The 26,841-nt window shown below is 35.0% G+C and overlaps 4 protein-coding genes across 10 annotated transcripts in view; 2 read left to right on the top strand and 2 right to left on the bottom strand.

Moving 5' to 3' along the window:
• Nucleotides 1-10,865, bottom strand: part of POK (Vps52 / Sac2 family) — a 28,060-nt gene extending 17,195 nt beyond the window's left edge. Inside the window, exons 1-8 of the mRNA XM_022056898.2 lie at nucleotides 10,484-10,865; nucleotides 10,263-10,313; nucleotides 9,232-9,326; nucleotides 8,965-9,022; nucleotides 5,252-5,347; nucleotides 3,896-3,997; nucleotides 2,128-2,211; nucleotides 1,575-1,655 (exon numbers count right to left, since the gene is read on the bottom strand). Coding sequence (XP_021912590.1) covers nucleotides 1,575-1,655; nucleotides 2,128-2,211; nucleotides 3,896-3,997; nucleotides 5,252-5,347; nucleotides 8,965-9,022; nucleotides 9,232-9,326; nucleotides 10,263-10,280 — 534 coding nt within the window. The 5' untranslated portion in view covers nucleotides 10,281-10,313; nucleotides 10,484-10,865. The remainder of the gene's footprint in view (nucleotides 1-1,574; nucleotides 1,656-2,127; nucleotides 2,212-3,895; nucleotides 3,998-5,251; nucleotides 5,348-8,964; nucleotides 9,023-9,231; nucleotides 9,327-10,262; nucleotides 10,314-10,483) is intronic.
• Nucleotides 10,866-12,710: 1,845 nt separating this feature from the next.
• ATWHY2 (WHIRLY 2) lies at nucleotides 12,711-17,363 on the top strand. Of its 2 annotated transcripts, none has more exons than XM_022056913.2 (8): nucleotides 12,711-12,916; nucleotides 13,685-13,806; nucleotides 13,925-14,022; nucleotides 14,129-14,221; nucleotides 14,289-14,383; nucleotides 14,568-14,641; nucleotides 15,915-16,011; nucleotides 16,992-17,363. In XM_022056913.2, exons 1-7 carry the CDS (start codon nucleotides 12,885-12,887, stop codon nucleotides 16,007-16,009), a joined length of 609 nt encoding a protein of 202 aa, XP_021912605.1. In that variant the 5' UTR covers nucleotides 12,711-12,884; the 3' UTR covers nucleotides 16,010-16,011; nucleotides 16,992-17,363. The 2 variants fall into 2 exon arrangements, with proteins under 2 accessions (XP_021912605.1, XP_021912604.1); XM_022056912.2 differs by having other exon boundaries at nucleotides 12,720-12,916; nucleotides 15,915-16,003.
• Nucleotides 17,364-18,144: 781 nt separating this feature from the next.
• On the top strand, nucleotides 18,145-23,566 carry EMB2820 (Cytidine/deoxycytidylate deaminase family protein). Of its 6 annotated transcripts, none has more exons than XM_088221411.1 (10): nucleotides 18,146-18,309; nucleotides 18,416-18,515; nucleotides 18,621-18,672; nucleotides 18,898-18,971; nucleotides 19,169-19,290; nucleotides 19,627-19,709; nucleotides 20,343-20,442; nucleotides 21,221-21,679; nucleotides 21,939-22,051; nucleotides 22,921-23,566. In XM_088221411.1, the coding sequence occupies exons 2-10, from the start codon at nucleotides 18,437-18,439 to the stop codon at nucleotides 23,156-23,158; spliced, it is 1,320 nt and encodes a 439-aa protein (XP_088077537.1). In that variant the 5' UTR covers nucleotides 18,146-18,309; nucleotides 18,416-18,436; the 3' UTR covers nucleotides 23,159-23,566. The 6 variants fall into 6 exon arrangements, with proteins under 6 accessions (XP_088077542.1, XP_088077537.1, XP_088077538.1 ...); XM_088221412.1 differs by having other exon boundaries at nucleotides 18,399-18,515; XM_088221416.1 differs by lacking the exon at nucleotides 21,939-22,051 and having other exon boundaries at nucleotides 18,145-18,309; nucleotides 22,921-23,094.
• A 149-nt stretch (nucleotides 23,567-23,715) lies between these two features.
• On the bottom strand, nucleotides 23,716-26,841 carry LOC110808449 (Tetratricopeptide repeat (TPR)-like superfamily protein). Its single transcript, XM_022033947.2, has one exon. It carries the CDS (start codon nucleotides 26,659-26,661, stop codon nucleotides 24,091-24,093), a length of 2,571 nt encoding a protein of 856 aa, XP_021889639.2. The 5' UTR covers nucleotides 26,662-26,841; the 3' UTR covers nucleotides 23,716-24,090.

Genomic DNA, 26,841 nt, shown 5'->3' with positions numbered 1-26,841 from the left:
TTAATTTCAAAAGAAAAAAATGAAGACCATGATGAAGACTCTTACACTTTTTATTTCAAAAGAAAAAATGAAGACCGTGATGAAGACTGTTATCTCAGAAGTTGAAAAAAGATCACACCAATGGAAATGCATGCTCTTGAATGTCTAAATTTTGCTCTTTATATAATGAAGACTTAATCAGTTGTATATAACTCATTAGGATAATCCTCTTTTTTTCAATTTTCACCCCAAACATGAATCTGCTATCTTTTTGTGCTAAAGATTTTATTTTGCAATGCAGACAACATTGTCTTAGTTTACTTAAAGCTCTTATTACTTCTATTACTCTTTATATAGAATGAAAGCTAAGCACCTGTATATCTTTGAATATTGAGCTAGACACATAGATCCATGACCATACCCAGCGGTTATACCTATAAAAGCAGAATTTACAAATGGAGAGAAACAAAGTATCCCAGATGTTTCCTAAATCTCCTCCACTATACAAGACATCACCTTAGAAATTAAAAGGGGTTTGAAACCGCTAATCGCTAATCCTATGAAATGAAGAACCTAATCCTCAAAGAATGTGTTATTCCTTTCAATCAATGACCCAAAAGATAGCAAGGGCAATGAGAGAAAAAAATCCTCCTATTCATACTAGCCACTGGATCATCCCAAACCCAAAGTTTGCAGGATATGGGACCCAATATCACCAGCGACCCAACTAACACCCAGAAACAAGAGGGCTGAATTGCAAACAAGTCTTGCCCAAGGAGAACACAAAGAAAAAAAAGAAGGTAATTGAGCAACTCGTCAGCCCTAAAGCATTGCGGACAGCCATTGACAACGATATTGCTTCTTTCTCTGATTTTCCATAACAAGAGTTTTACTGTAACTACATCCCAAGCAAAGAAGATGATTTTGGGGAGAATGAGCTATCTTCCAGATCTGTTTCTAACAGAATTTATCCCAGATGAATCTACAACAAGCCTAAGAGTTGTAGTAGGACTTATCTTTAAAAAGACCGAATATTCTCAAAATCAACATCCTTACCAAGGGAAATATCAAGCTTTCCCAACAAAGGCAGCAGATCATATCTTCCAATCCCCAATTGTTAATGGTTTGAATTAAAACCCTCCTTTTTCTATTAAAGGAAAAAATATGGTTTCAACTTAAATGAACATTTGCACCACTGTGCCAGCAATAGAGGAAAATGGTCAGCAACTTTATCCTCCTTTTTTCTTGAGAAGAAGAAGGATATTAAAAATATTGAACAACAATGGCTCTCTGCATGAAGCAAATAGAACAATCAAGGAAATCACAAGCTCAGCTAACAATCTCGGTAACCTTACAAAATCTGACATGATAGACACTCCCCACTCTAAAATTAGCCATTAATTGGATATCCTAATCCTTTTATACAAGTACCAATAAATTTACTCTTTAGTTTTTAAACCAAAGAAATGCATAAGAGAGATGTAAGAGCACTTATGGAGGATGCATATGTCACTCACATGAAAAATTATGTCTACTAGCTTTGTTAATTGAGCAGCAATAAGTTTAACAAAAGAAGGTTAATGAAATTTCTGTACCTCTCCATCAACTATGATGTCAATCATCCTCGGAGGTACTATAATGTCTTCAACAAATCTTGCCAACTTTGATTCTGCTACCTATTTAAAGATCGTGGGTTGGAGACATAAGTATGGCACATAAAACAACCACAGGAAGAGTGAAAATTAAAATAAAAGCATAAAACTTATAAGTAATTTCTTTTTCCTTTTTCTTTTCTTTTTTTTCTTTTTTTTTTGCTGCAGTATAGCAGTGACAAAAATCTTCATTCAAGTCTCTTCTGAGACTGGACAACCAAACCCCCACCCTGTTCTCCCTAGTTAATTCTTACACCATAAGGAAGAACTAAACCAAAGAAAAGACAAGTCCTCCCTCTTGCAGGAAAAACACAACCAATGTAGCATAATAACCAGCTGAAAGACTAGAAATTCTTGTTTTGCTCCAGAAGCTGAAGCAATATTCATGGCCATAAAGTACAAAAAGGTAACAGCAAGAAGCCATATTTTTTGGATTTATAAAACCCAAAGGCAACAAAAAGAGAAAGAAAAAATGATTTTCTTATGATATTGTTACCTTGCGATTCTTCAGCCTCAGGCCCATATCCATAGACTTCTCTTGGAGGACTTTTATGTCTGAACTTATGGAACCAATTTCAGTCTGGCAGAAGTTCAATTGCAAACAATAATCAAGTCCATATGTAAATAATAATAATAACATTGGAGTTTCTCAAAAGTAACAAACACCCTAAATCTGCCGCAAAAGGGGGGGAAAAGCACAAACAGCATACAATTTGGCCAGGAAACAGAGAAAAGAAGCAAACCCATGTTATCATTAATAATTCAAAAGTTCATAATGTAACTAAGCTTATTACAATCTGTTGAGAAGCAGTGACAAAAGAATCAAGATCCTGGTCTCAAAAATTCTCTTCAGGAAACTAACATACCAAAGGTATGGTATGTGTCAATGCTCATGAGTTTTACATATTTTTCAGTGGATATGAAACATCTTCCTGTCCATTAATTGATCATGAACTCAGGGAAGCTTTAGACTAATCCTGATAGAGAGGATCAACCTTGGTGGATTTTGAGAAAATATGACCACTTTAAAGTGAGTCGTATGCAAGTCTCCAGCCACAAATGCCCCCTGCAAGCAGATATGGAAAAGAAATCCCCCCAACCTCCCCCTCCCCATCGCAGAATTGCCTTCTTACTTGGAAGTCAGCTTGAGAAAAAATCCTTACTCTGGACAACCTGAGTAAAAAGCTAGAATTGTTGGAAATAGCTGTCCATTGTGCTCTGGTAAGGAGCTAACCCTTTTCCCTTCATATCCCTTGGCCAGATTAGTTTGAAACACTGCCCACAGGCTCCTTCGGATGAGATGGGTGGTATCAGACGTTGTGGCCTCTAAGTTACGGGCTTGGATTGGATTGCGTGCACAGAGGAATAGGAAAACTATAGCTACTCCCATTCCCTTGCTACTTTTTAGGTCACGTGGAGAGAAAAATTAGAGCTTTTTGAGGATAGGTGCTCCCTTTTCATAGGACTACGGGCTACTGGTTCTGGACCCCTTCGCATTTTGCGTAAGGTTCACTCCTTGAAGACTGAGGAAGATTTAGGTGTTCGCATAGGTATTTTGCCTTCATCTCTTCTAAATTCTGCTCCGTAAGAGGGTGGCACACCATTGGTGCCTTGTGATAAATTTGGGTTCTCATCATCTCTCTCAAAAAAGAAAAGGATTAATTTCAAATTCAAGTTCTAGAATTTAAAAAAAAAAACAAAGTGCATGTAAAAGCAAAACTAACATCAATCATCTTGATATGCTAGTGCTTACAGCCTTTCTTAAACATATTATAGGCATAGACGCTTCTATTTCAATCTAGTATATTCCAAATATGTATGTTACATTCTGGAAGAGATTTCATCTTGAATTGTAATCTAGATAATATAAACCCCAATTGCAATTTTTAGGAGTTATAACAAATAACAAATCTTTAATTGTTAGTACCACGAAACATACTTTTCATGGGAGAATATTTACTTTTCACAATTTCAGGTGTATGGCTAGTGGCAGTCAATCTGGTGAAGGTTGAGAATGATTACAATAGTTTTTTAGAAGAATGATGATAACTATAATTAGAAGGCACAACCCCAGGTTAGGAAATAACTGCATGCTGCCAATGTGTCAATATATTTGGCTTTGTGGTCATGTGTATCATAAGTCATTCTATATCTGCAGAATGATAGCTTCATACCAAACAATTTGCTCATCCAGAACAATGCAAAAGGTCATCATATTCAAATTGCAGTTGCAAATTGTTAAACTGACATAAGAGCTAAAATACCTGAAATCCACTCAGAAGAGTTTCCATTTGTGACAAGATGCTGTCACAGTCACGGATCTGATCGTGAAGAGAGACTAAATTATCACTTTCTTTTATGTAGTCCTGCATTCATAGAACAGCTGATACATAAACAACATATCTGACAGAGCAAAAAGAAAAGCTAAAGTATGATGAAAAGCATCTCTGCCATAATATAATTGACTGAGAGTATATGATATTTCCAAGCTAATATCCGGTTTCTTTCAAGACGCATATGTATTAACTATTTTCATGAGAAGATTGTAAGCATCTAAAAAACTTTGAGTCCAAAATTTCAAGGCTATAACAACTGGTTTTAGTTTCAAAACATGCACAAAAGTACCAAAAATACTCATCAGTAGAGACCCAAAGATTCCAAGACAACCTTGTCCTATTGCCAATACATAGTATTAGAGTGAAGAATAGTCAATATAGTGTTTCTTTCGGAAAAAAAAAAGAGTCATAATGGTGAGGAGCATGCTGCACAACTAAGATTGGATTAATTATTTTTAATTACTTGTGCAGTGAGTTCACTGCACATCCATAAAGTAATTATATTTAAGGTGGAGCTAACTGCACGTAGAACATGGTCCATTAGGTGGCCTTTTTCATAGAGGAACAAATGAAAGGTGAGATCTCCACCAAAATATGCTGATTTAACAAGCAAATAATTTGCTGAAAAATGAAAGATATTTGCGATTTATTTGTGTAATAAGTGAAGAAGGGGGAAGAACTAGTAGAATTTTTATTACTTTATTATCCAGTCACAAAGACATGGCTGTATCTTTCTGTTTTTCCCTCTTTGGTACAGACAGGGACTTCCCAAGAATTTTGGTTTGGGCTATAGCTTTTTTGTAGAAGAAAAATATTATTAAGAGTAAGAAAAGAGACAGTACCAATACTGGAAGATAAGACACCCTGCCTTCTATTAGAAGAGCTCTGAAGCATAATTACATCCAAACCACACAAAAACCAGTGTACTATGAGATTGCAGATTTTGATCCAATTTTAGCATAGAAATGGATATATCAATAAATTTTTCAGGGCCTTAGACCATAAGGAGAGTTTGAGCTATAATTATGTTGAGGGTATTTCCAAAGTAGTTAAGGAGATATGGTTGTCCATTGTTGAATGAAGACAAAATTGTGAAGCTAAATCGAGGTCATTTTGCAGCATCTTTGCCCAAAAATTTGATCAATTGGTCTTATGCATGCTACGAGGTAGATGCCAAACTTCCCACAAAATAAGAAAACCTCAAAACTTTGACACGCATAATCAAAGGAATATAAACTGGACAAAGAAAAACTTACAGGAAAGTTATGTAAATTAACCACAAACCTGAATGGAATCAAGTTCAACTTGTCGTAGATTGTTCTCAACCCCTTTTGTATATTCCCTTAGTTTCGTACCATTAGATAGTATGTTTGCAACAACCTGGAAAAGGAAGGAAAATAGCAAAAATAACATAGTCAAAGTTAAAATTACATGAAAAGACAATCTTCTATGAGTTAGAAACGAACTTATGGTGACAAGTAGAAATCACAGTGCTGGAGAAAGCTAGTTACATTCTGTATCTTCTGAGGGTTAGAGACCTCTATAGAGCTTTAACAAGAAAATCGATTTTTCCTTCTATATGCTTGATTCTATTCCATATCAAGGGTTATCAATAATTAAAATCTTTGTCAAAACATGTAAATAGTAAGAAGAAAAGCATGGAAAAGAGAAAGAGAAGTGGAATTAAGACCTTTTCTGGAAAGAGTTTCATTAAAGGAAAGCAAGGGCAAGCATGCATACAATATGAATGCTAGAAAGGCCACCTGATAAAAAATGAAGGAATGCAGTCATCAGGAACAACAAACAGGGTGCTTTGTGCAAACTTGATATTGAGAAAGTTTTTGATCATGTAAGTTGGGATTTCATTGATTACATGTTGGAAAGATGTAGTTTCAGCACAAAATGGAGAGATTGGATTAGAACTTGTATTACCACTACTGGCTTTGCAGTCATTGTGAAGGGCGGCCCTTCAAACTTCTTCACCGTCTCGAGAGGTCTAAGACAAGGTGAACTTCTATCTCCTCTCCTTTTCATCATTGTTATGGAGACTTTGAACAAATTACTGGACAGGGCCAAAGAACTTAAACTACTACAAGGGATCTCTATGGGACACAGGATCAATCAAATAGAATTAACCCATCTATTTTTTACGAATGACGCCCTTATTTTTTGCCAACCTGACACTCGCTCCCTAATATTCTTGAAATGCACTTTATTATGCTTTCAATCGGTTTCTAATCTCAAAATCAATCTTCACAAATCTGAATTGATGGTGATGAGATCCCAATCTGGTGAATCCCTGGCATAGGTTCTGGGTTGCAAAGTTTTTCAATTACCCATCACGTATCTAGGCACTCCCCTTGGGACCAAATATAAGGACAGAAGGATCCGATCATAGATATGTTTCAAAATCGACTAACCAACTGGAAGAGAAAATTCTTATCAAAGGGGAGAAGACTAACTTCCATCAAAAGCATCTTATCTAATCTCCTATATATCTCCTTTTGGTGTTCGACATTCTAACTAGCGTTGCTAATTGAAATCCATTCAGAGCAACTTTCTCTTAGGAGACGATGTTAATAACAATAGAAAAATTTGGAAAGAAATCAAGAAACCTATTAAAATGGTGGCTTGGGTTTGAGATCTATAACTACACTCAACAAGTCCCTTCTTGGGGGGAATGAATTTGGAGATTTTGGAACTAAGGTATCAGCCTTTGTAAATCAATTATCTTGTGTAAATGGTTCAATGGTGACTATCACGATCAATCTAGAATTAAAAACAGCACATATGGCTCAAGCCTTTGGAAGAATATTTGGAAGCTAAACAACACCATTCTATATAATTCTATTTGGATCATTGGGAAGGGCAACAAAATCAGATTTTGGTCAGACATATGGCACGACAAGGTTGCTTTCCAAACAAGATTCCCTCTTATTTATGCTATTGCCAGAGACAAAAATATTCTGGTTAAGGATGTTGTGGTTCATGACAATCCGCGCCTTTAGCAGGTGTATGTTTCCATAAATCTACAAGATTGGGAGTTAGAGGAATATATATCTTTATTATAAATTTTGTCTTCTACTCAAGTCTATGATAGGGAGGGCAATCTAAAATAGCTACTATCCAAAAATGGGACTTTTACTGTCAGATCACTTTATAACCTCATGGCGGACAATCTTAATCAGAAAAACATTATCTTCCCCTCCAAATTAATCTGGAAATTGGGTGCAACTCCAAGAATCTCGTTTTTTACTTGGGCAGCCGCAAAAAACTGCAATCTTACCCTTGATAACTTAATGAAAAAATGTATCATGATTGCAAATAGATGTTTTCTTTGTAAAAACAATTTTGAAACCTGCAATCACCTGCTCTTAGGCTGTTCGGTTTCACAACACCTATGGAGCACTATTCTTAGCCTTATGGGACTGTCTTGGGTCATGAACAACAACATTTTTGCAGAACTTCTAGCATGAGAAGGCATCAGCAGCAAAAGGAAATTGCTAAGACTAATCTCACTCACCATTATGTGGGGTCCTTTGGAAGGAAAGAAACAACTACGCTTTTGAAGGAATAGAAGTAGATTTTAACAAAATCATTGATAGTTAGTTTCACTATTTTGGTTCTATTATATTGGGACATAACATCAACTGTTTTGATGATCTTAATTTTGTTGTCGATTGTTTAATTGACTTATATATACATTGTAAATGGGTTGTGCCCCCTTAGCACTCTTACATCAATACACATTAACACTTTTATTTCAAAAAAAATGAAGGGATGCAAAAGTGAAATCTCTCAAGTGAGTAAACATATGCATTAACTCTTCATTTCCTTTTCTTCTCCTTTTCAACACGCACCACAAATTCACTAAAACATGGTCCTCTTTGATAATAAGGAAACATGTTAAGTCCTTCAATAAATAGAAATCAAAGATGGAAAACTGAGAAGCAACCTCAAGGAAGTCATAGATATATAATGTTCCCTCAATATGGAAGCTTCTTTTTTCCTACAATTGGAAAGCTCCAGTTCACCTAAGAGTTCTATCCTCCAAAGAGTCAACTAAGGCAACATTGTTTTCTTTCCCCCCCAACTCCCGCTCCATGTAAATGACTTGACTAGAGTTTCATATGTCTAAGATTCAAGATGATATTACCACCTGATTCACAATAAGAAGCAACAGTCATCTTCAACATCAAATCATTTGCCAACTGAAGAAACCCTTATATGGTCTCAAACAAGCAAGAAAACTCTTTGTATGTTATTAGTAAAGCCAAAATGCCCTGAAATCAAACCAAGAACTAATAAGTAACAACTTTTTTACAGCTAAAAATTCCTTGCTCCTTGCTAAAGGCATGAAAGCAAGTTTCTCCTTAGATTTCCCTTCCTCCATTTCTGATGTCAAAATTCTAGCTAACTGTAAAAGTTAAGAGAAACCACCCCAACCATTTTTAGTTTCCTTTCAAGATACCCATACTATAAGCATCATCACCTGGCCCATAACAAACCCATAGACTGCCGTAGCTTTGTGTCCGTGTTCTTCCTCACTATGCTGGAACCAAAGGATTTTTGCCTATAAGAAATCTTCAGTCATTCACCTAACTCTGTTTTATTTGTACCTTCTAAGGCTAGCATATTAAATTCCAATCTAAAGCTAATACATAAGTTTAACAAACACTTCAAACCAGTCTGTTAAAGAACTTCCAGAAGCTTTAATCTCAGCAGTTCTAAAACAATCCACCATTTAAGATGACAAAGTAAGCATGAAATAAATTTTTAATACAGAAATAAGATATAGAAAGAAAAGGGGAGTGAATATGACATATAACAAGCCACTTTTTGCAGATCAATGAGCTAAGAAGATATTTCTGATGAATAGTTCTATGTAGGGCTGCACCACCTTGCTGCCATTTTAATACACTTTTTACTTCTCAAAAATTAAAAAAAAAAAAAGAACTTGCTATACATGTTATATAAGGTATAGATGAGTAACTCACTTCATCATTTTTACATTCTTCCAGTTCTTGCTGAAGTCCTTCCAATGATATATCCTCACTATAAAACAAATAAACCGAGATATCTTTTCAGTTGCCAATTTCAGCATATTGTACCATAACTATATTAATAACCAAAACTATAGTGCAACAAAGAGTATCAAAAGTTCTCATGCTGAATTAAGGTAAACAGATACTGATAACAGATGATACAGAAAGTAGAAAATTCTACAAATGTTCTATCAGCTTCCATTTGAGATGGAAATAGACCTGCTTGCATCTTCCTCAAAAGTCAAGTCCCCAACAAATGCTCCTAAATCAAATATACTTTTCTGCACATCATTTGTTTCACCGAAAGAATGGCCCTGCAAATAAAGGGCATTGGACAGGAGAAAGAACAAGAAAAGACATAACTACGAGGATGATTTTTTTTTTTTTTTTTAGGAATACATAATTATGAGAAATTGAAAGAAATATCAAAACATATATACCCAAAACCCATCAAAATTTCTCAAAGGAAACAATAATGTCTTAAAGATGATGAATGCAGAGGCTACAAGCCAAGTGAGGACCTAGCAATGAAATCACTGAGAGATGAGATATAGTATAAGCCAAAGAGACGGTTTTTCTTTTCTTTCTGTCAGAATGACATTTAGGGATTAGAAACAAAGAAATAATTATGTGCCATCCATTTGATGTCCTGAAACAAGGAAATATAAGTGCTGCTGAAAACCTGTAAAGAATAATCTAAGATCTGTAAATATGTCTGGATCGAGGAAAATGCAGAAGAAGGAGCCGTTCTTTCCCTTGTTTGGATAAAAATAATAATAATGATGATGATGATGATAAAGGTCTGGAAATATTTCTTACTTTCTCTTAAATTGAAAAGTGAATTGGTATAATGAAAATATTCATAAGTAATTCATAATAGATCCTTTCATTTCCTTGGCATACGTTGGCATACCTAAACCAAAAGAGGGTTACAACCATCCTTTACTTGCTCTCTCAAGTTCTACTTATCCAAGCGAATAAAGGATTTTTTTTCTTTTGCTTGCTTTAAATATATCCGCATTTTTTTCTTTTCCTAATTTTCATCCAAACACAGTGTAAGAAATTGATGAAGTGGATCCGACAAAGATATAGCAAATGTCGCAGATCCAAGCACTAGAAGATAAAAAATTAAGTTAAAAAACTTCAAATCTAGATCAAATCAAATTCTCCAGTTAAAGAGTTAACAACACTAAAACTCTTAAACTAAACAATAAGAAAAATAAAGAAAAGTAAATCAAAGGAGATAGTACCAGAGAAACATCGGCCATCGTGTTCAACCAAGGACCATCAAACAATGTTACCTACATAACGAAAGAATTGAAAAGAATGTTGATCTCGTAAAGTTGAACTGAAAATTTAATGATTGAAAACACACAACAGAACCAGAAATTAAGTCTCCTACACATTTGTAGTCGAAGAGAAAACAGAGCTCGGTTACAGTTTGATCTTTTCCCAAAGAAAAAATGCTTACCTTAGGAAGTTGCACGACTCTAATTCAAATTCAGACACGTCAAACAACATAAGTTAGCAGAAGAAAATGGTCGAAAAGGAGCGAGAGCAACAGAAAGATTCCAGGGAAGACCAGAGAAGGCGTATCGAAAATTTTTTTTACGAGGGAAGGGATCACTACCGGGTCGATCGGTGAACCCGGAAGTAGAGAACCAATCGGCTGTACTTGATGGTCCGAACCGAGTCGGACTAGGGGACAGAACCGGCAGGAGTTGGGATAAAGAGATATCCGGGCTTGGTCAGTCAATCCCGGTCGGACCTGGCTCAATCGTCGAAATCTGGAAGTTCGATTCGAATTTGTGTATTTTCTATTTTTCTTTTCAATTGCAAATTCGGCCAGAGAGAGACGTGGAAACAGGATGAATACGAAGCCAAGGCAGATTTATAATTTTCTATTTTATATTTATTAATTGTTAATTTTTTATTTATTTCATAGCGAATTAATAAATAAGTAGTTTCTGTGTATATATATATATATATATGCTAGAAAGATATGTGAGCAATATGAAATGATTATTGTTTGTATATCTATCTGATTGATAATATTATTTGAAGTTCATCAATTTAAAAAAAAAAAACATTAAACATAAAATAAAAGGCATTTATTTAAATAATATATTTATTTTATGTATATACAAAATATAATAGTTGCATTAACAGGAGCTATTTTCCATTTTATTTCTTTTTCTTTTTCTTTTTTTTGCTATTAGAAAGTCAAAATGCTTTGATAATGGGTTTTGAAGTAATAATGGATCAGATGCTTTGTTGTTGATTTTAACTACAAAGTTAAATATGGAATTAAAATATAATTTTTGTGTATATAAACTCATATATAAGTTTTATTTATTAAAAAATTGTTAAAGTACTAAAATTTACTTTTAGATTATTTAAATACATTAAAATTTTATCATGTATTATTTTTTAAACAAATAAATCTACACATTTAAAAAAAAAAAAAAAAGACAAAATAACTTTCTCTTTGTGAATAACATCTAAAGTCATTTAATGAAATAGTGATATGATAATAATATAGCACTCATATAGTATACAAAATTAAATACGTTTTTTTATTACATATGTGGATGATACACTAGTATTATCCATCTTGCCACTATCGACCTCATATTTTTATCATCTCCCAATACTTTATTGTATTGTTTATCGAAATACTTTCCCTTAAAATTCGTTTATAGCATAAAATACATGAAGTGTTCATGATATTATTGTTTATCTGACAGTTTCTTTGAGCAATGATAATTATTTCATGATAAGATCGATTTTTCTAAATGAATCTTATGATCAATGATATTTTCATTTGATAATTCTCTTAATTATGCGATTTGTTTTACAGTAAATAATGATAATGTAAAAGTTAAAATTAAACTATAGGAACTGCAATGCATATTGTTAACTTTTCAGGCATATAGGACTTAAGTTTATATTAATGTTGATGTTTACTCACATAAATAAAAAAATTAATTGAACGAGTTGACGAATTAAACTCAATGTTCATATGAGTAATATAGAGATCATATATCATTTACGTAATATTCATATGAATTAAAATAAATGATGTTATAATCTAAGTGTACTGATATTTGTAGGCATTAATTTTTTCTAATAACTACGAGTTGATTCATTTATTTTTAAAAATTAATGATTGTTTTGTAAAATTAAAAAATCTAATTGATATTTATTTATCAATAAATAAATATTTTTTTACATATTTTAGTTATTTTTATAGGTATATTTAATTTTATCATATACAATAAGTTATATTTTGTAAGGATACTTCTTAGAGTTATTTTCACCAAATACAAATTTATACTAAAAATATTTTTTATAATTATTTTAATAATCCTTTTATCACTTACCATATAAGTATAAGCTGCTCCAATCGAACTTATTGTGAAATTCATCAAACGCAATATTTATATTTTTTAGAGTTATTTTCACAAAATACAATACAAATTTATACTAAAAATATTTTTTATAACTATTTTAGTAACACTACTGTCACTTACAATGTAACTATAAGCTGCTCCAACCGAGCTTATTGTGAAATTGGAGAGAGCTCGGGGAATGGAGAGTTTAGAATGTTGTGAGAGATGCACGAGAAATTGGGTTTTCGGTCCAATACCTTGCTTGAGCTGGGCTTACATTTTCTTCTCTACATGACTTTCCATCTCATATTTTTTCTCTTATCTCACCTTTGTTGCACGATGTTTTTGGTGCACCAAGATCCCAGACTTGATACATAAAGAGACCGTCGTTTCTAGTGTCTCGTTACGCACCTTCTTCTTCCTCACTGACGTAGCTCACTTCCTCTCTCTCTCTCTCTCTACCCTGATCTCCACCCAAGTATGTTGAAGCTATCACGCTGTTCATTCGCCAGGTAACTCTTTCCTTGGAGAAACCCTTCCATTTTCGTGTTTACTCACGATAATGGTACCTTTTCCTTTTCATCTAGCGGATTAAATGTAGTTAAGGAAGACGAAAGAAAGTGAATTTTTGAAATGTGCTAATTTCCGTTTCCTTTTTATTATTATCATTATATTTTTTTATGCTGGGCTGTGATTTTCTCATCACATAAATGGAGAATTAGATGAATATTCATGGAGAAATGAAGAGTAAATTTGTGTTCTGAAAGAGGAATATTTTCGTTTTACGTTTGGCAACTGATAGGATATAGGGAGGGAAATGTAGAAAATGTAAGGCTGCCAGAGATACTTTATGCTAAATATTTGATGGAGAATTTTTTTATTTTTTTAAAAAACTGAAGTAGGCTTAAAATTCATGGAGAAAATGGTTGGCTGGTTGAAGAAATTTTGCAATTCATTTTAAGTTTTGATGGTGATGGGCTCTAGCAGAGAAAATTAAAGAAAATAAAGTTACTAAGAAACTTGTAAACTGAACTAGGTGAAAAAAATTATAACTTCTGGATATTGAACTTGAAGTTTCAGTTCTGCCTCATACTATGGTTCACAGTATTGGTCCCTGGACACTAAAGTTTATTTTAAACTATAATATATTTTCATTCAAAAGAAATTTTGCCCTGCTTCAATCCTAGTGAAAACGAGTCTATGAAGTTATGCATTCAAAGATATGATAATAAGTCACTCACATACATTTTGGATATTTTGATATTTTTCTGTTGAGTTAGGAATCTGTTGTCCAATAAACAATTTCTTGAATATGGTCCTGATGTAAGAGATGCTAGATACTTGTGTGCATTTACATCCCGTGCTGGTGTCTCAACTACTAGACAAAATTTTACTGCCAAAGGTACTTGCTACAGTTTTTCAAACATGTTTCAAGGCTTCCTTTCCATTTTTTCTACTTTCTCCACAATTTTGACCATGATTGGTTTCTTTTCTTTTCTTTTTTTTAATTGAATCTGTAGGAAATTTTGCTGGTCGAGTATTTGCTCCTTATAGCATTTACAAGGGCAAAGCTGCACTCTCTATGGAACCTGTTCTACCCACTTTTGCTAAATTAGATGTATGCTTGGCCATTTAGTCATATGCTATAATTGAGTGCTACGCACTTAAAAATTGTCAATTTCTTTCTCAAGTTCATAATGTTTTCATTCCTCTATGTTATATAGTCTGGGGGACTTAGAGTTGATCGCCGTGGTGTCATGATGTTAACTTTCCTTCCTGCCATTGGCGAGCGCAAGTACGATTGGCAAAGTAGGCAGGTAAATTCATTAATTGTTTTCTCATTTTAATAAGAAGCTCTATTGACTTAATTGGTGGATGTTTTAGAAATTTGCGTTGTCAGCAACAGAGGTTGGGTCTTTCATAAGCCTCGGTCCCACTGGTGCATCTGAGTTCTTCCATGACCCTTCAATGAAGTCAAGGTTCATTCTCTTTCTGCTTATTTTGAAGCAAGCATAGTATCTGGAATTTATTTTTGGTGCCCCAGACCAACTTTACCTGCCATAAGAATGGTGATGCATAATAAATAAGTGTTCATTGAACATGTTGTTTGCTTCTTTAGTTGTCAAGTTACTTAGCACTTATAATATGCATTTTATTCCACAGTAATGCTGGTCAGGTGAAGAAGACCTTGTCGGTTAAGCCTCATGCAGATGCTAGTGGCTATTTCATTTCTCTAAGTAAGTGCTCTATCTTCACTTTTCTTTGGTTTGACGTCTCAGTTTCTGAAATCTTGAGCGCCATGAATTAATTGTATTAGCTTTGGGTCATCAATGGATGGCAACTTGGAAATTGTTGGGTGAACTTGATTTTATGAAGTTAAACCTGTGAAATCTAGAAATATGGTTTCTTGTTTTAAGCTCAAAATACTTTAGATGGAATAGATGAATTACTACCGTTTTTCCCCCATGAGAAGAAAAAAAAACTCGAATCAATCACAAGGCCCATGAAATTAATTACGAGTCAAATTTTCTATCATCAATCAACATACTAGGTCTGAAACACCAGAAATTAGCCAACCAGAAAATCATATACTTAAGAGTCTGAAATCAAGACTTGAAGTTCAAATACGCTTCTGTTTCTCTCTCTCTCTCTCTCTCTCTCTCTCTCTCCATATGATCTAGAAATTGAAGGAGGGGATCAGAGAAATTATGAGTCCCTGATACTCATCAGCTTCATTCCTTCTGAAAGCCCATAGTTCTACAGCAATGGGATCCCCAACTGTCCATTATGCTTTGGAAGAGAGTCAATAGACACTGCAAACTCCAATGATCAAAGGTCTTGGGAGAAAATAAGAGGAGTTGGTTTACTGTTTCCTTGGCATTTCTATGAAGAAAGCAGCTGTTGGCCAAAACTTTTACCAACAGTTTGAGACTGTCCTGGGTTAGAACGCTTCCAGAGGCAGCTACACTTTCCCTACCTAATATCTCCCTTCGCAAAGAACAATAATTCTTAGACTAGATGACTTCTATGAAGTAAGCTAGGTTCCTTGGGACCAGAACCATGTTTACTTAACTGCAGCAATAGGACTTGACAGGAACAGATTTCTGCTAGAAAGCCGCTGACCTCCATCATTGCGTTTCAAAATTGGTCTGATTTTGTAAAACCTGTAAAAAACTTCCAACACCTTGCATTTCTTCAAATATTGAGGTTCTTGAGCATGGAGACATCCCAGAACATCAAACTATTCAGCATGGGAAGAAAATTATTGAGGAGAAAAGTTATTTATTTATGCACAAGTCAATTTTTTAGGAGCCCTGAGACAATGATAGTATGAATTCAATTTCACATTTCCCGTTCTATTTCTATTTATAAGATTACAAAAGCAGTATCCTGTGATTATGGTGTTGTAGGATTTTATTGCACCACTTACTTAAGCAATGGTTTTAGTGTTAGTATTCTCGTTCATCCTTGAAAGATTTTTATTCAATCATCTTTACAATCCCTATGCAGGTGTCAACAACAGCATTCTTAAAACTACAGAACGGATAACTGTTCCTGTCACAAGTGCTGAATTTCAAGTTATGAAGACAGCTTGCAGCGTATGACAGTAAATAACTATGCGTTTTAACTTTTCTTTCCTTTGTATGAGAATTCATGATTCTCTGTTAAGATCAAGCAAACAGTCCTCTTCAAATGTGCTGAATTTCAAGTTATGAAGATAGCTTGCAGCGTATGACAATAAATAACTATGAGTTTTAAACTTTTCTTTCCTTTGTATGAGAATTCATGATTCTCTATTAAGATCAAGCAAACAATCCTCTTCAAACGTGCTGAATTTCAAGTTATGAAGACAGCTTGTAGCGTATGACAATAAATAACTATGCGTTTTAACTTTTGTTTCCTTTATATGAGAATTCATGATTCTCTAGTAAGATCAAGCAATCACCTCCTGTTTATTCTGAACATCTCCCCTTTTTGATGAGAAAGTCATATCACCTCCTGCAACCATCCCACTACTCGGAGCCACACTGTCAATATCTTCTGTTTCACTCAACACCGCTACTTTTGTTCTACGCTTATTATGTTTAGCAAGCTGGCTATCAGCCTTTTTAACATACTTAAAATGCTTTGAATGATATCCAAAATTCTGCAAGGCAGGGTTTTTCCCTTTAAACATGGATGAATACGGCCTTTCGACTGATATGATCAAATTTCTATATCCTCTTCAAACACCTTGTTGACATATATGCACAAATGCGTAGTGGGTGTGAAATCTCCTGGTTGGGTACTATTTTGAAGCATTGGTAGGCAAGTCTTCTCTAAATGTGTAAATCTGTGTCAGTATAGGAGTTATCGCACAGTAGATTTCTAATAGAGAAAATGTGAATGCATTTTCCATGAAAAAAAAAGAAAGAAAATTATGATTCTTTCAGTAGCTATGGGATATACGGTCCATTTAGGACTCTTTTTTTCTCTAGGAATATGTTGATATTGACATATGCCCTGTTACATGTCTCTTTATTTCTTCCCTTGTGGGTTACTTTTCCTTTGCATAATCTTGTTTCGGTCCACCTTGTCTTTATGCAGTTTGCATTGCCTCATATAATGGGCTGGGACTGGTTGAATAATCAACAACATAAACACAGGGAGATTAACTCGATGAGGTTGGATTCACGAGCTTTGGATTTAGAGTGGGATAAATGAAGCTACAGTTATCACTCGTCAGCAGCCTTTCGCCCTTCCAAGTTTTTGCCAGCTTGAAGAGACATTTCCATTTATTTTCTAGAAGAAAATTGTTGTGCTTGTTTGTTCCATATTTTATCCTGGTAGTGTATTTTCATCAGTGGTTGGGGCAGCTCTTCACGGGGCTTGTTCACCCACAGTGCTGGAAGCATCATGTATTTATCGGAACCAGAATTTTGAGGGTGAAGTAAAGTCAGCAATGATTTTTAGATATAATTTTGAAGGGTCATAATTTGCTGTTATCAAGCTTTTTTTTTTTGCTTATAATAGTTTTCAAGATTTATTCTTTAACCATAAATTTATTGGTAATAAATGATATAACTCATGATTACCAAACTTTGTAAAGAATTGAATTTAACACCAGGGAGTCTGTTTAGAATTATCATGGAAATGGCATTTTAGACCGTCAACAGCAGCTCAAGTTAATAGGGAGTTGGAAAGCATCATGGGTAACTCAAAATTTCACAACTAGCCATTGGTGGTGGATGGATGGATTTGTAAGGGATTGAACCGTTGAGCTTTTTGTAAAATATATAATATATATTAATTTCTTATAATTTTTAAAATATATAAATAATTATATATTTAAATTTTTAGTTAATAACAAACTCCCATATCATATAAACATCACTTATTTATCCATTTGCACTTTATTCATTCACTTATCCTTTTGTAAAATATGTTAGCGAAACATTAAGATATAGTATATGATTTATATTTATATTTTTAATTTAATTTTTGTGATAAATTAACTTAAAAAATGATTCATTTCTCTTCAAAAGTATTGAAATGGTTTATTTACATTAAAAATACTTTTACTTGTTGTTTACATAAAATGATATCTTCATTATTTTTTTTTTTATATAATTATAATTTTTTTTTAAAAAATATACAGTCTGTGAGAAGAAGAATAAAAATCGAGTTACACATATATAAAAAAGCGTATAAACTTATTTTAATTTAAAATAATAATATATATAACTTCTTCTGTCCTTCTAAAAGCTACGGAATACAGAGAAAAACGGTAGAGCTAATACACCTGGGCTTATTTTCCAAGCAGAGCGCCTCCCTCCACCCTGCATCTCCCGCCGCACTGCCTTCCACAGTCATCTAATCTCTCCCTCTAATTTCAGCCAATCTCTGGCTCGAGGTCCAAAACAAGGTTAGTACTGTTCGTTGCTTTCATTCTCTTTCTTATCTCTCCTACAGAAAGAACACTTTCTTCTTCCTAAATTCTGTGTGTTAAACTAGTGGAAATTTTCGATCAGCAAAAAGAAAGAATTGAAATCATGAATAACAATGGGGAAATTTTCCAAATAGTTCACATCCCTGACAAGCCACCCGTCCCACCAAATCAACAGCCTACTGGTCAGTTTACCGGAACTCCAAAACCTCTTTTAAGGTTTCAGTTTCATATATTTTCTTGCTTGCTTGTAATTTTTGATGTACTTTTTGTTTCTTAACTGAGTTTAGTCGATGTTTTTGCCGCTATGATCGAGCCGAAGCTTGCCAATGTTCTTGTAAGGTCATTTATCTTTTGTTTCTGCTCTTCTTTTTTCGTTGCCATTATTGTATTTTTTCCCGGCTTATTGTCGTCTATCTTTAATTTTTGGATGTTAATAGTGTTGTAGTTTGAGTTCGAATGACTTTTTTATTTTCTTGTCGCAATGAAACACTATAGTTTCATGGAAATGAAATCTGTTGTGTGTATGTATAGATCTTTATCTGATAAATCTTTAACTTGTAACAGGCGTTTAAATCAGATTGCACCTCTGGAAGATCTCCGGCATGTGAAGAGGATACAAAAGAAAAATCTTGAAGGAGGTATGCTCTTAATTAGGTACTCAGTTTGATTGATATGCTTCCGAACTAACCATAAACCTCTTACTCGTGTGTGCTTCTATCTTGGGGTTTGTACCTTTTTTCCCCTGCAAAACTCAATATTATATATTGCTAATGTTATGTGGAGCGCATTCTAGTCTTTGGATATGGCGTTACATGATCGGTTGCTTATTCCACAGGAAAAATTCAGTTAACAGTGATCTTATATCTTGCTTGTGAAAATGAGAATCAGTTGATCAAAGTGCCACAGGATGTACAAGAGCTAATTGATTCGTACAAGTTGTCTCCTTTTATCACGAAAGTGGGTCATCCATTTCACCTAGAAAATTTCCTATACTCATTTGTTCATCTGTTTTTCTTTTTCTTTTTTCAAATAAAATATTAGATAGTGCAGTAACATCATCTCTGGGAAGTTTTTATGTTGTTATTGTGATTCCCGGCTAAAATCTTTATACTTCTTAATTTTTTTTAAGTTTAGCTGCCCAGTGGTATTGAACCTTGGTTTAAGCATCAATTTAGTTTATAGTTAAATTGGTCTAGTCTTAATGGATATGCCTTGTACTTTTAATGTTGACATATCAAGTGATAATGAAACAATAGATATGTCAAATCAGTTGATGTCAAATTGCATTTTCAGGTCTGCAAGTATGCTGCATCCTCAAAAGAAGAGTGGGAAGAACAATGCAAGCTCTGGCCAACATCATATCATCCACCGACCTTGTAAGCACAGCAACAGTGATTCATTTGCTTGCTTAAGCTTTTCTTACTTGTTTCTCTGTACAAAAGAAAGCTATATTGAGAGGCCAAACTAGCTTGGAGTTAACTTGTTCTTGGTATTGCTATTTCTGACCTATTTCCTATGGACACACATATACCCTCCACTTATTTGATGCGTGTAAATGTAATTTCTCTTTTTTTTTTTTCGTTTTATTAGTCTGTTAAGGTGTGTTATACCTATATGTGTAATATTGCTATTTTTGACCTTTTCACTGTTGATGGCCCTTTTATTCGAGGTCTAGATTGCTTTAGATACTCAAGAGGATAGTGCACAGTACTCTGCCTTTTGCATTATGCCAGAATTGTTTAGTTCTGATATTATTTCATGAAGGGAATTTACTTGTTTTGGTGGCTCCGCTACTATGTTGAAATAGGTGTAGGAATTAAACTTAGGATGAGTCCCATTCTCTACTTAAGTTATAGACTTCTTTTTGCTCAAATAGCAATACACCAATTTTATTGTTGTTTCACTTCTATGGGATACATTTTTCTTTACACTTTTTGCATTTTGCTCTGGTTCTCAAGTAGTTAACTCTTACTGTCTGTTTTGTTGTGTAATTATTTTCTCAATTACAGCAATATTGACGGCATTACTGGATTTAGTAACGAGGAGTCACAATCAATTTACAGCTTCATGAGATTTGCTATTGAGTTGGCGAGTTCTGGTTCTGTTGTGGTAACTTTGTTTTTTTCTCCCTTCTTTTGAGACCATATTGTTTGGTCATGACATTATTAGTTATGTAGATTTTGGAAATGTTATTGATACTTTAACTTTTTTGTAAATGGGTGGTACCCCAGTTTTGATACCTTGTTAATACAATACTTCACACTTTTTATTTAAAAAAAACTTCGTTTTTCCCCTATTAATTAACATTAAGTTGTTGGGGTGTGGTGGAGGGACACAATATTGGTCAGTTAATTTCGCTCATTTCCAACATATTTGAAGTATTAGAGTATTCTTGACTGTTTCATTTTCTGATTTACTGTGTTCTTCAAATGGTTCTTTTGTTCCTTGCCTTATTCCATGTTTTTCCTTATTTTCATTGTCATAGAATGTAGTTGGTGCTACTTCAAAAACTAGTGTTGGGTAAAGGCATCGCTACCACTATTATGATAATTTCAAGGTTTCAGTTTGGTAACTGACTACTCAAAGACTTAGTCTTGCTTGTGTTTTTCAAATATTTAAGGATGACTCCATAGTTGGATTAGATATAGTAATCAAGATGACCCTTTTATTTGATAAAACAAATCAAGCTGATTATTTATTTTGATAAACTTAATGAAGCTGATATAAAAAAAGTGATGAAACTGGTTGCTGTCAAGTTTCAAGAACATCTTGAAACCAAGCATTAGTTGCTTCACGAGCCTTGTTGTTTTGGGTGTGTTTCCCTTAGCTCTTACCAGCTTTATTAAGCATCTAAACAAGGAAAATTTCTCTGCTTAATTCCCTACAGCTAGTGAATGCTGCAGTTATAGTGGATCCTTCAGTAAAGCAGATAATTGCTAGTGCAACTGATCAGATCTACTCTTGGCATGCTCCTGCAAGGAAGCTCAGCAATGAAACCAGCTACTTTAGACGGTCAGAGACATCTGCCTCTGATGCAAATTCTGTTGGAGTGGCATCTAATACTACTGATATATTTTTAAACGGTCCAACTGATAAACCTAAACAATTATATACTACTGTATCATGCTTAAACCCTTGGCTTTGGGCTGGGGAGCAAACACATACGACAAATTCTTGCTATTGCCATCCTTTAAGACATGCTGCTATCATTGCCATTGAATCTTCTGCTTCTAGGGACAGACAGTTATTCCCTGGTTCAGCACATAATGGTGAAGAATTCTATGAAGTGGATGCTCAGTCTTCTTCCATGGGTTCTGCAAAAAGACAAAAGACCAACCTTACAATTGTGAGTAACACCTTCCATCATATTTGATGTCTTGTCATTTTGGGTTTATTTACTTTGACACTGATGTACATTTTAGTCATTTTCCTTTAAAATGCAAAACGGCCTAATCCCTAAGATAGTTGTAACAGTTCTTAATTTGACATTTTTAAAAAGGCTCAGTTTCTAAAATGAATTAGACCCACATCTCAGGTATACATGAAACTCTTTTTTTACGTGGATAAACATGTGGATTTGAAACTAATAAAACATCCCATTAAAGGTCCAAAATGATGCTGGTCAGGATGCTCAAGCTGAAGTTTTTCATTCTTTGTCAACCAGACCTTATCTATGCACTGGTTATGACATCTACCTTGTTTGGGAGCCTTGTACAATGTAAGTTTGTTAAATCAAACAATCTTTTGTTCCTTTGTGTTCTTTATGTGTGTGGAACTTTCTAACTGCTACAAGTACTTGAGAATCTAATTTTAGGGACTTCTGTAGGGGAAGGTAGGTTACTTTTTGTACACACCTAATTCTCCTTGAATGCTGTTCGAGGGTTTGAGGTATCTTGCAAATAGTATAGGATCTCCTCTACTCACTGGTTTCATTACAATTCCTTCTATGGATTTTTATTATATTGACCGGAAAACTTCGGCCATTATGTTGTGCTTCATTGAATTTCTGTTCAGTTCATAGTTATAGTTAACATAGTAGTCCTATTTATACAAACATAATGTGCTGTGCTTGATCTACCTCCACTCCCATCTTAAATTCTTTGGTAGTGAAAATTCAATACTCACTCTGAAAGATGGGGATTGAGTCCTCATTTTCAAAGAATTTGAAGTGGGATTCTATTAATATGAAGAAAACAAATTATGTTTTAATTATACTTAATAAGATTAATATGTGTTAAGAATGGTAAACATGTATTTTATTAAATATCACAGCTCTATATATACAAATTTTCAAGAATAGAAAAAAAAAAAAAAAACAATTAATTTTGGATTTTATTGTTATGCCTTTTAACTTAATTTACATACAATACATTCTCTTTAAAGATATAGAAACTAGAATTAGGAATTGAATCAGAATTAAACCAAAAACAACCTTACTTTCATACAAAATGTCTATTAGGTATGGTAATTGGTCTGCCAGAATTTTTTTTGAGAAACATTATTTATTTCCTAGGAACTTGCTTTTTTCAAACATTGTACTGTTCAATTATTTGATATCCCTAACCTTTCCTTTTTTCTGTGTACAAGGTGTGCAATGGCACTTCTTCATCAAAGAATTAGGCGAATATTTTATGCTTTCCCAAACCCCAATGCTGGTGCATTAGGCAGCGTTCACAGATTACATGGGGAGAAAAGCTTAAATCATCATTATGCTGTGTTCAGGGTTGTGTTGCCTGACAAAGTCCTTAACACAACTCGACTAGCAAGTAGTACTGACAATGACGAAAATCCTGATGATAATAGAACAGCAATGAGCAGGACGTGATCTTCTTGAACATCAGACTAAAACACCTCCTGTACTTTGGGGTTAATGGGTAATCAAGAAAGCTCTTGCCTGAGCTTTGACCTTTATTTTTGCTTTATTGTTAATGGCTTGAAAATATTCGCCGATAGATGTTTAAGGAGGCTGAGTTTTGATGGTGGTTATATCGGCCAATAGTTGCTATTCTTGTATATTTATTAGGAAAAAGAGACTTGAACTCCACTTCTGTGTAAGTTGAGAGGTACCTTTACCCTTGAGTTAAAGTCGTGGGTAAATTGGGTTGAAAAAGTTAAGAATTATGGGTGCATCATTCCTGTACTGGATGTTTTCAGGTAGGTGGGAGGTCTGTAAGATGTACTCTTCATAACAATTTGTAATAATTAAATTGAATGTAGCATGATCTTTTAGATAGAGTATTCTTCAGTTTTTTGTCTCCTTTATCTACTGAAACTTCTTTCAGGAAACCATCCCATGCCACACAAGCTATTGGAACAGGCAAGAAGCATGTCTTAGAAATCTACAATCAAACGCTAGTCTATGCATAAGAAAAAAACAAAATATTTGAAGACATCAATGATGAAATTATTATCTCAGAATGTTACAAGAACATATATTCTCCTCTTGATAGGATTGTAGAGAGTTTCAAATTCTCAATTCTCTTGCCTAATGGTTCCAAGTAATGAGTGTAGGGAGGGAAAACCTAAAAATAAATGCAACTTTCCAATAGGTGCTGATACAATGAGAAGAATTTAATTTATGGTGACATATAGAGTAATACAATTTATAAAAACCACAATGCATGCTCAACTAGCGCCTCCTAAGAACCCTATTCCCGTGGAACATGCGGGCGATGTTTACGTGAGGGTATAAACCGTACATAGTTGATGTGGGCCACGATTACATGAGGGTATAAACCGTACATAGTCGATGTGGGATTAGCGTTCATTGATAGTAGCACCAACACCTTCATGCCTTAAGGTTTGCGGGTATATTGGGAGATAAGTCTGAGGAACATATCCTTCTCTTTTCAGCTCTAGAAGAAGCAACTTGAGCACCGAATAGATCTGAGCAGCCTCTGGGTGACATCCATCAGCAGCAATAAACAGGTGGGGAGAGTTGTTGACCACAATCCAACTGTACCCAGGTATCTTCTGAACTCCTCTTTCTCTCATCAAACTTCGTATCTCAAGGACATTCCACCATTCTCCGGCATCAGCATGTATGTTTGACAGCAATACATAATAACCAGAATTTTGAGGGTCCAATTCAAAAAGTTTTCTGGAAGCCACTCTAGCAAGCTCAACGTTACCATGAACCCTACAGGCCCCAAGTAATGTTCCCCACACTCCAGCATCAGGCAAAAATGGCATGCTCTTTATGGTTTTGAATGCTTCCTCCAAATGCCCAGCTCGCCCAAACAAATCTACCATGCATGCATAATGCTCCATCTGAGGTTGAATTCTATAATCCTCAGTCATGGAGCGGAAGTAGTAAAGTCCATCATCAACTCCTCCAACATGGCTACAAGCAGACATTATAGCGAGAAAAGTGACATGATCGGGTTGAAATCCATCATCTAACATTCTATGGAACAGCAAAAGTGAGTCCCTGAGGTGGCCGTGATTCCCATACGCAGCAATGATGCTATTCCATGAAACTTCTGTTTTCTCTTGCATCATATCAAACACAAGTCTAGCAGCACCCAAATTTCCAGATTTGGCATACATGTCTATCAATGCACTCTCAGAAAATACATCAGTGCTCAGAGATCCTTTGATCATGAAAGCGTGGATCTCTTTCCCATAATGTTGTGCAGGTAAGTTTGCACAGGCAGAAAGAGCACCTGATATGCTTACGCAGTCATGTTTGATTCTTGACATTCGCATTCGACGAAAGAGATCAATTGCCTCTTCTGGTTTGCTGTTCTGCCCACAACTCGTTATCATTGAGTTCCAACAAACAGTGTCCCTATCAGATATTCTTTCGAAAATTCTTCGAGCAAGATCCAACCTTCCAGATTTTGCGTACATGTCCATAATAGCGGTTCCCACGTGGCATCTCCCCTCAAGGCCCTTCTTGAGGATACTAGCATGAACTTCCTTACCCAATCTCAGGGCAAGCAGACCAGAGCAAGCTGGCAAAATACTTGCCAGAGTTACAGCATTTGGACTAATTTTCTCTTGGAACAGCCACCTGAAAATTTCTAGAGCTGCAGAGTTCATTCCATTAAACACATATCCAGAGATCATTGCCGTGCATACTACAACATCAGTTGAAGTGCAATGATTAAAAATCTTCTGTGCCATCTCCACATCCCTACATTTAAAGTATATGTCAATAAGTGCACTCTTTAAGAATACATCCTGTGTCACACCATGTCTCACTATATAACCATGAATTTCTTTACCTTGTTTGAGGCTTGCTGACTCAGTGACCGCGGGAAGAAAACTTGAAAACGTGATGGAGTCTGGTTTTCGAACACCAAATACCATCTGGCGAAACAAATGTGAAGCCTCTTCCATGAAACCATTCTGCACATACCCACTGATCATCCCATTCCAAGTCACTAAATCAGTTCGAGGCATCAAATTAAAAATCTTGCGTGCATCAGACAAGTGCCCACATTTTGAATACATAGCCAGGAGAGTATTTGCCACTGAGGACTCAAACTCTGAGCCAAAGATGGTAGTGAGGCCATGAAGCTGAGTGCCAAGACTCACCATTGCCTCTGAGGCGCATACAGACAGAAGGCAAGCAAATGTCACGGAAGTGGGCATTGTTTGGCTGACCATCATTTCCTTAAACACCATTATAGCGTTATCAATATCCCCAGATTTGACATAACCGTTAAGCATCACATTCCACAAAACTTCATCTTTTTCAGACATTTTGTCGAACAGATCACGGGCATCATCTATACAACCTTCATCTGCGTACCACTTAATCAAAGAACTACCTACAAACCGATCAGTCTCAAGCCCCATAACTCTAATCGTATCATGAACTAGCTTCACCAATCTTAGATTATTCAAATCACTAGAGGCCTTGATTACACATGGAAACGTATACTTATCCGGAGAAACTCCGCAACCCAACATCTTAAAGTAAAACAACAAGGCAATATCAGACAAACCCATTTTAACAAGCCCTCTGATCATCCAATTCCAAGGCGTAGTACACCATAACTCGAGCTTATAAAATATCTTCCCGGCATCCGAAAAGCTGCCGCAAAGAACGTACATAGCCAGAATCCTTGCACCCAGATGACTGCCAGTGCTAATTCCATTGACAACAAGCTGCGCATGAACTTGCCTACCTTGTTTAAGAACAGAGAAGTCAACATCAGCTCGCAAAATTGGCGCTAGCCGACTTGATATATATTCCTCATTGAAGTGCAACAGCACAAGAGATTCCGTCACCCGTCTGCAGCTCGTGTGGGTTAACTTAGAGCATATAAGAGATTTTGCAAAAGGCTTGTAGATAGAACGTAGATTTCCTTGAAACATGCTGACTTGAACAAAGAATCTTCCATTAGAATCCTTAGTTTGAGGAAGAATTAGATTTAGTTGAAGAAAGATTTTTAGAAGGAAGTTTCTGCATGGCGTTTATAAGAGATGACCTTGGAGGATTCATTTATATCCGCCTCCGTCCCATAACGGCGCTGCTGATGTTAGAAGTAATCTGCC

The sequence above is a fragment of the Carica papaya genome, chromosome 1 (genome assembly GCF_054855325.1).
Source record: "Carica papaya isolate Zhongbai chromosome 1, ASM5485532v1, whole genome shotgun sequence".
NCBI classification, from domain to species: Eukaryota; Viridiplantae; Streptophyta; class Magnoliopsida; order Brassicales; family Caricaceae; genus Carica; species Carica papaya.
This window is presented reverse-complemented; position numbering and strand designations above follow the sequence as displayed.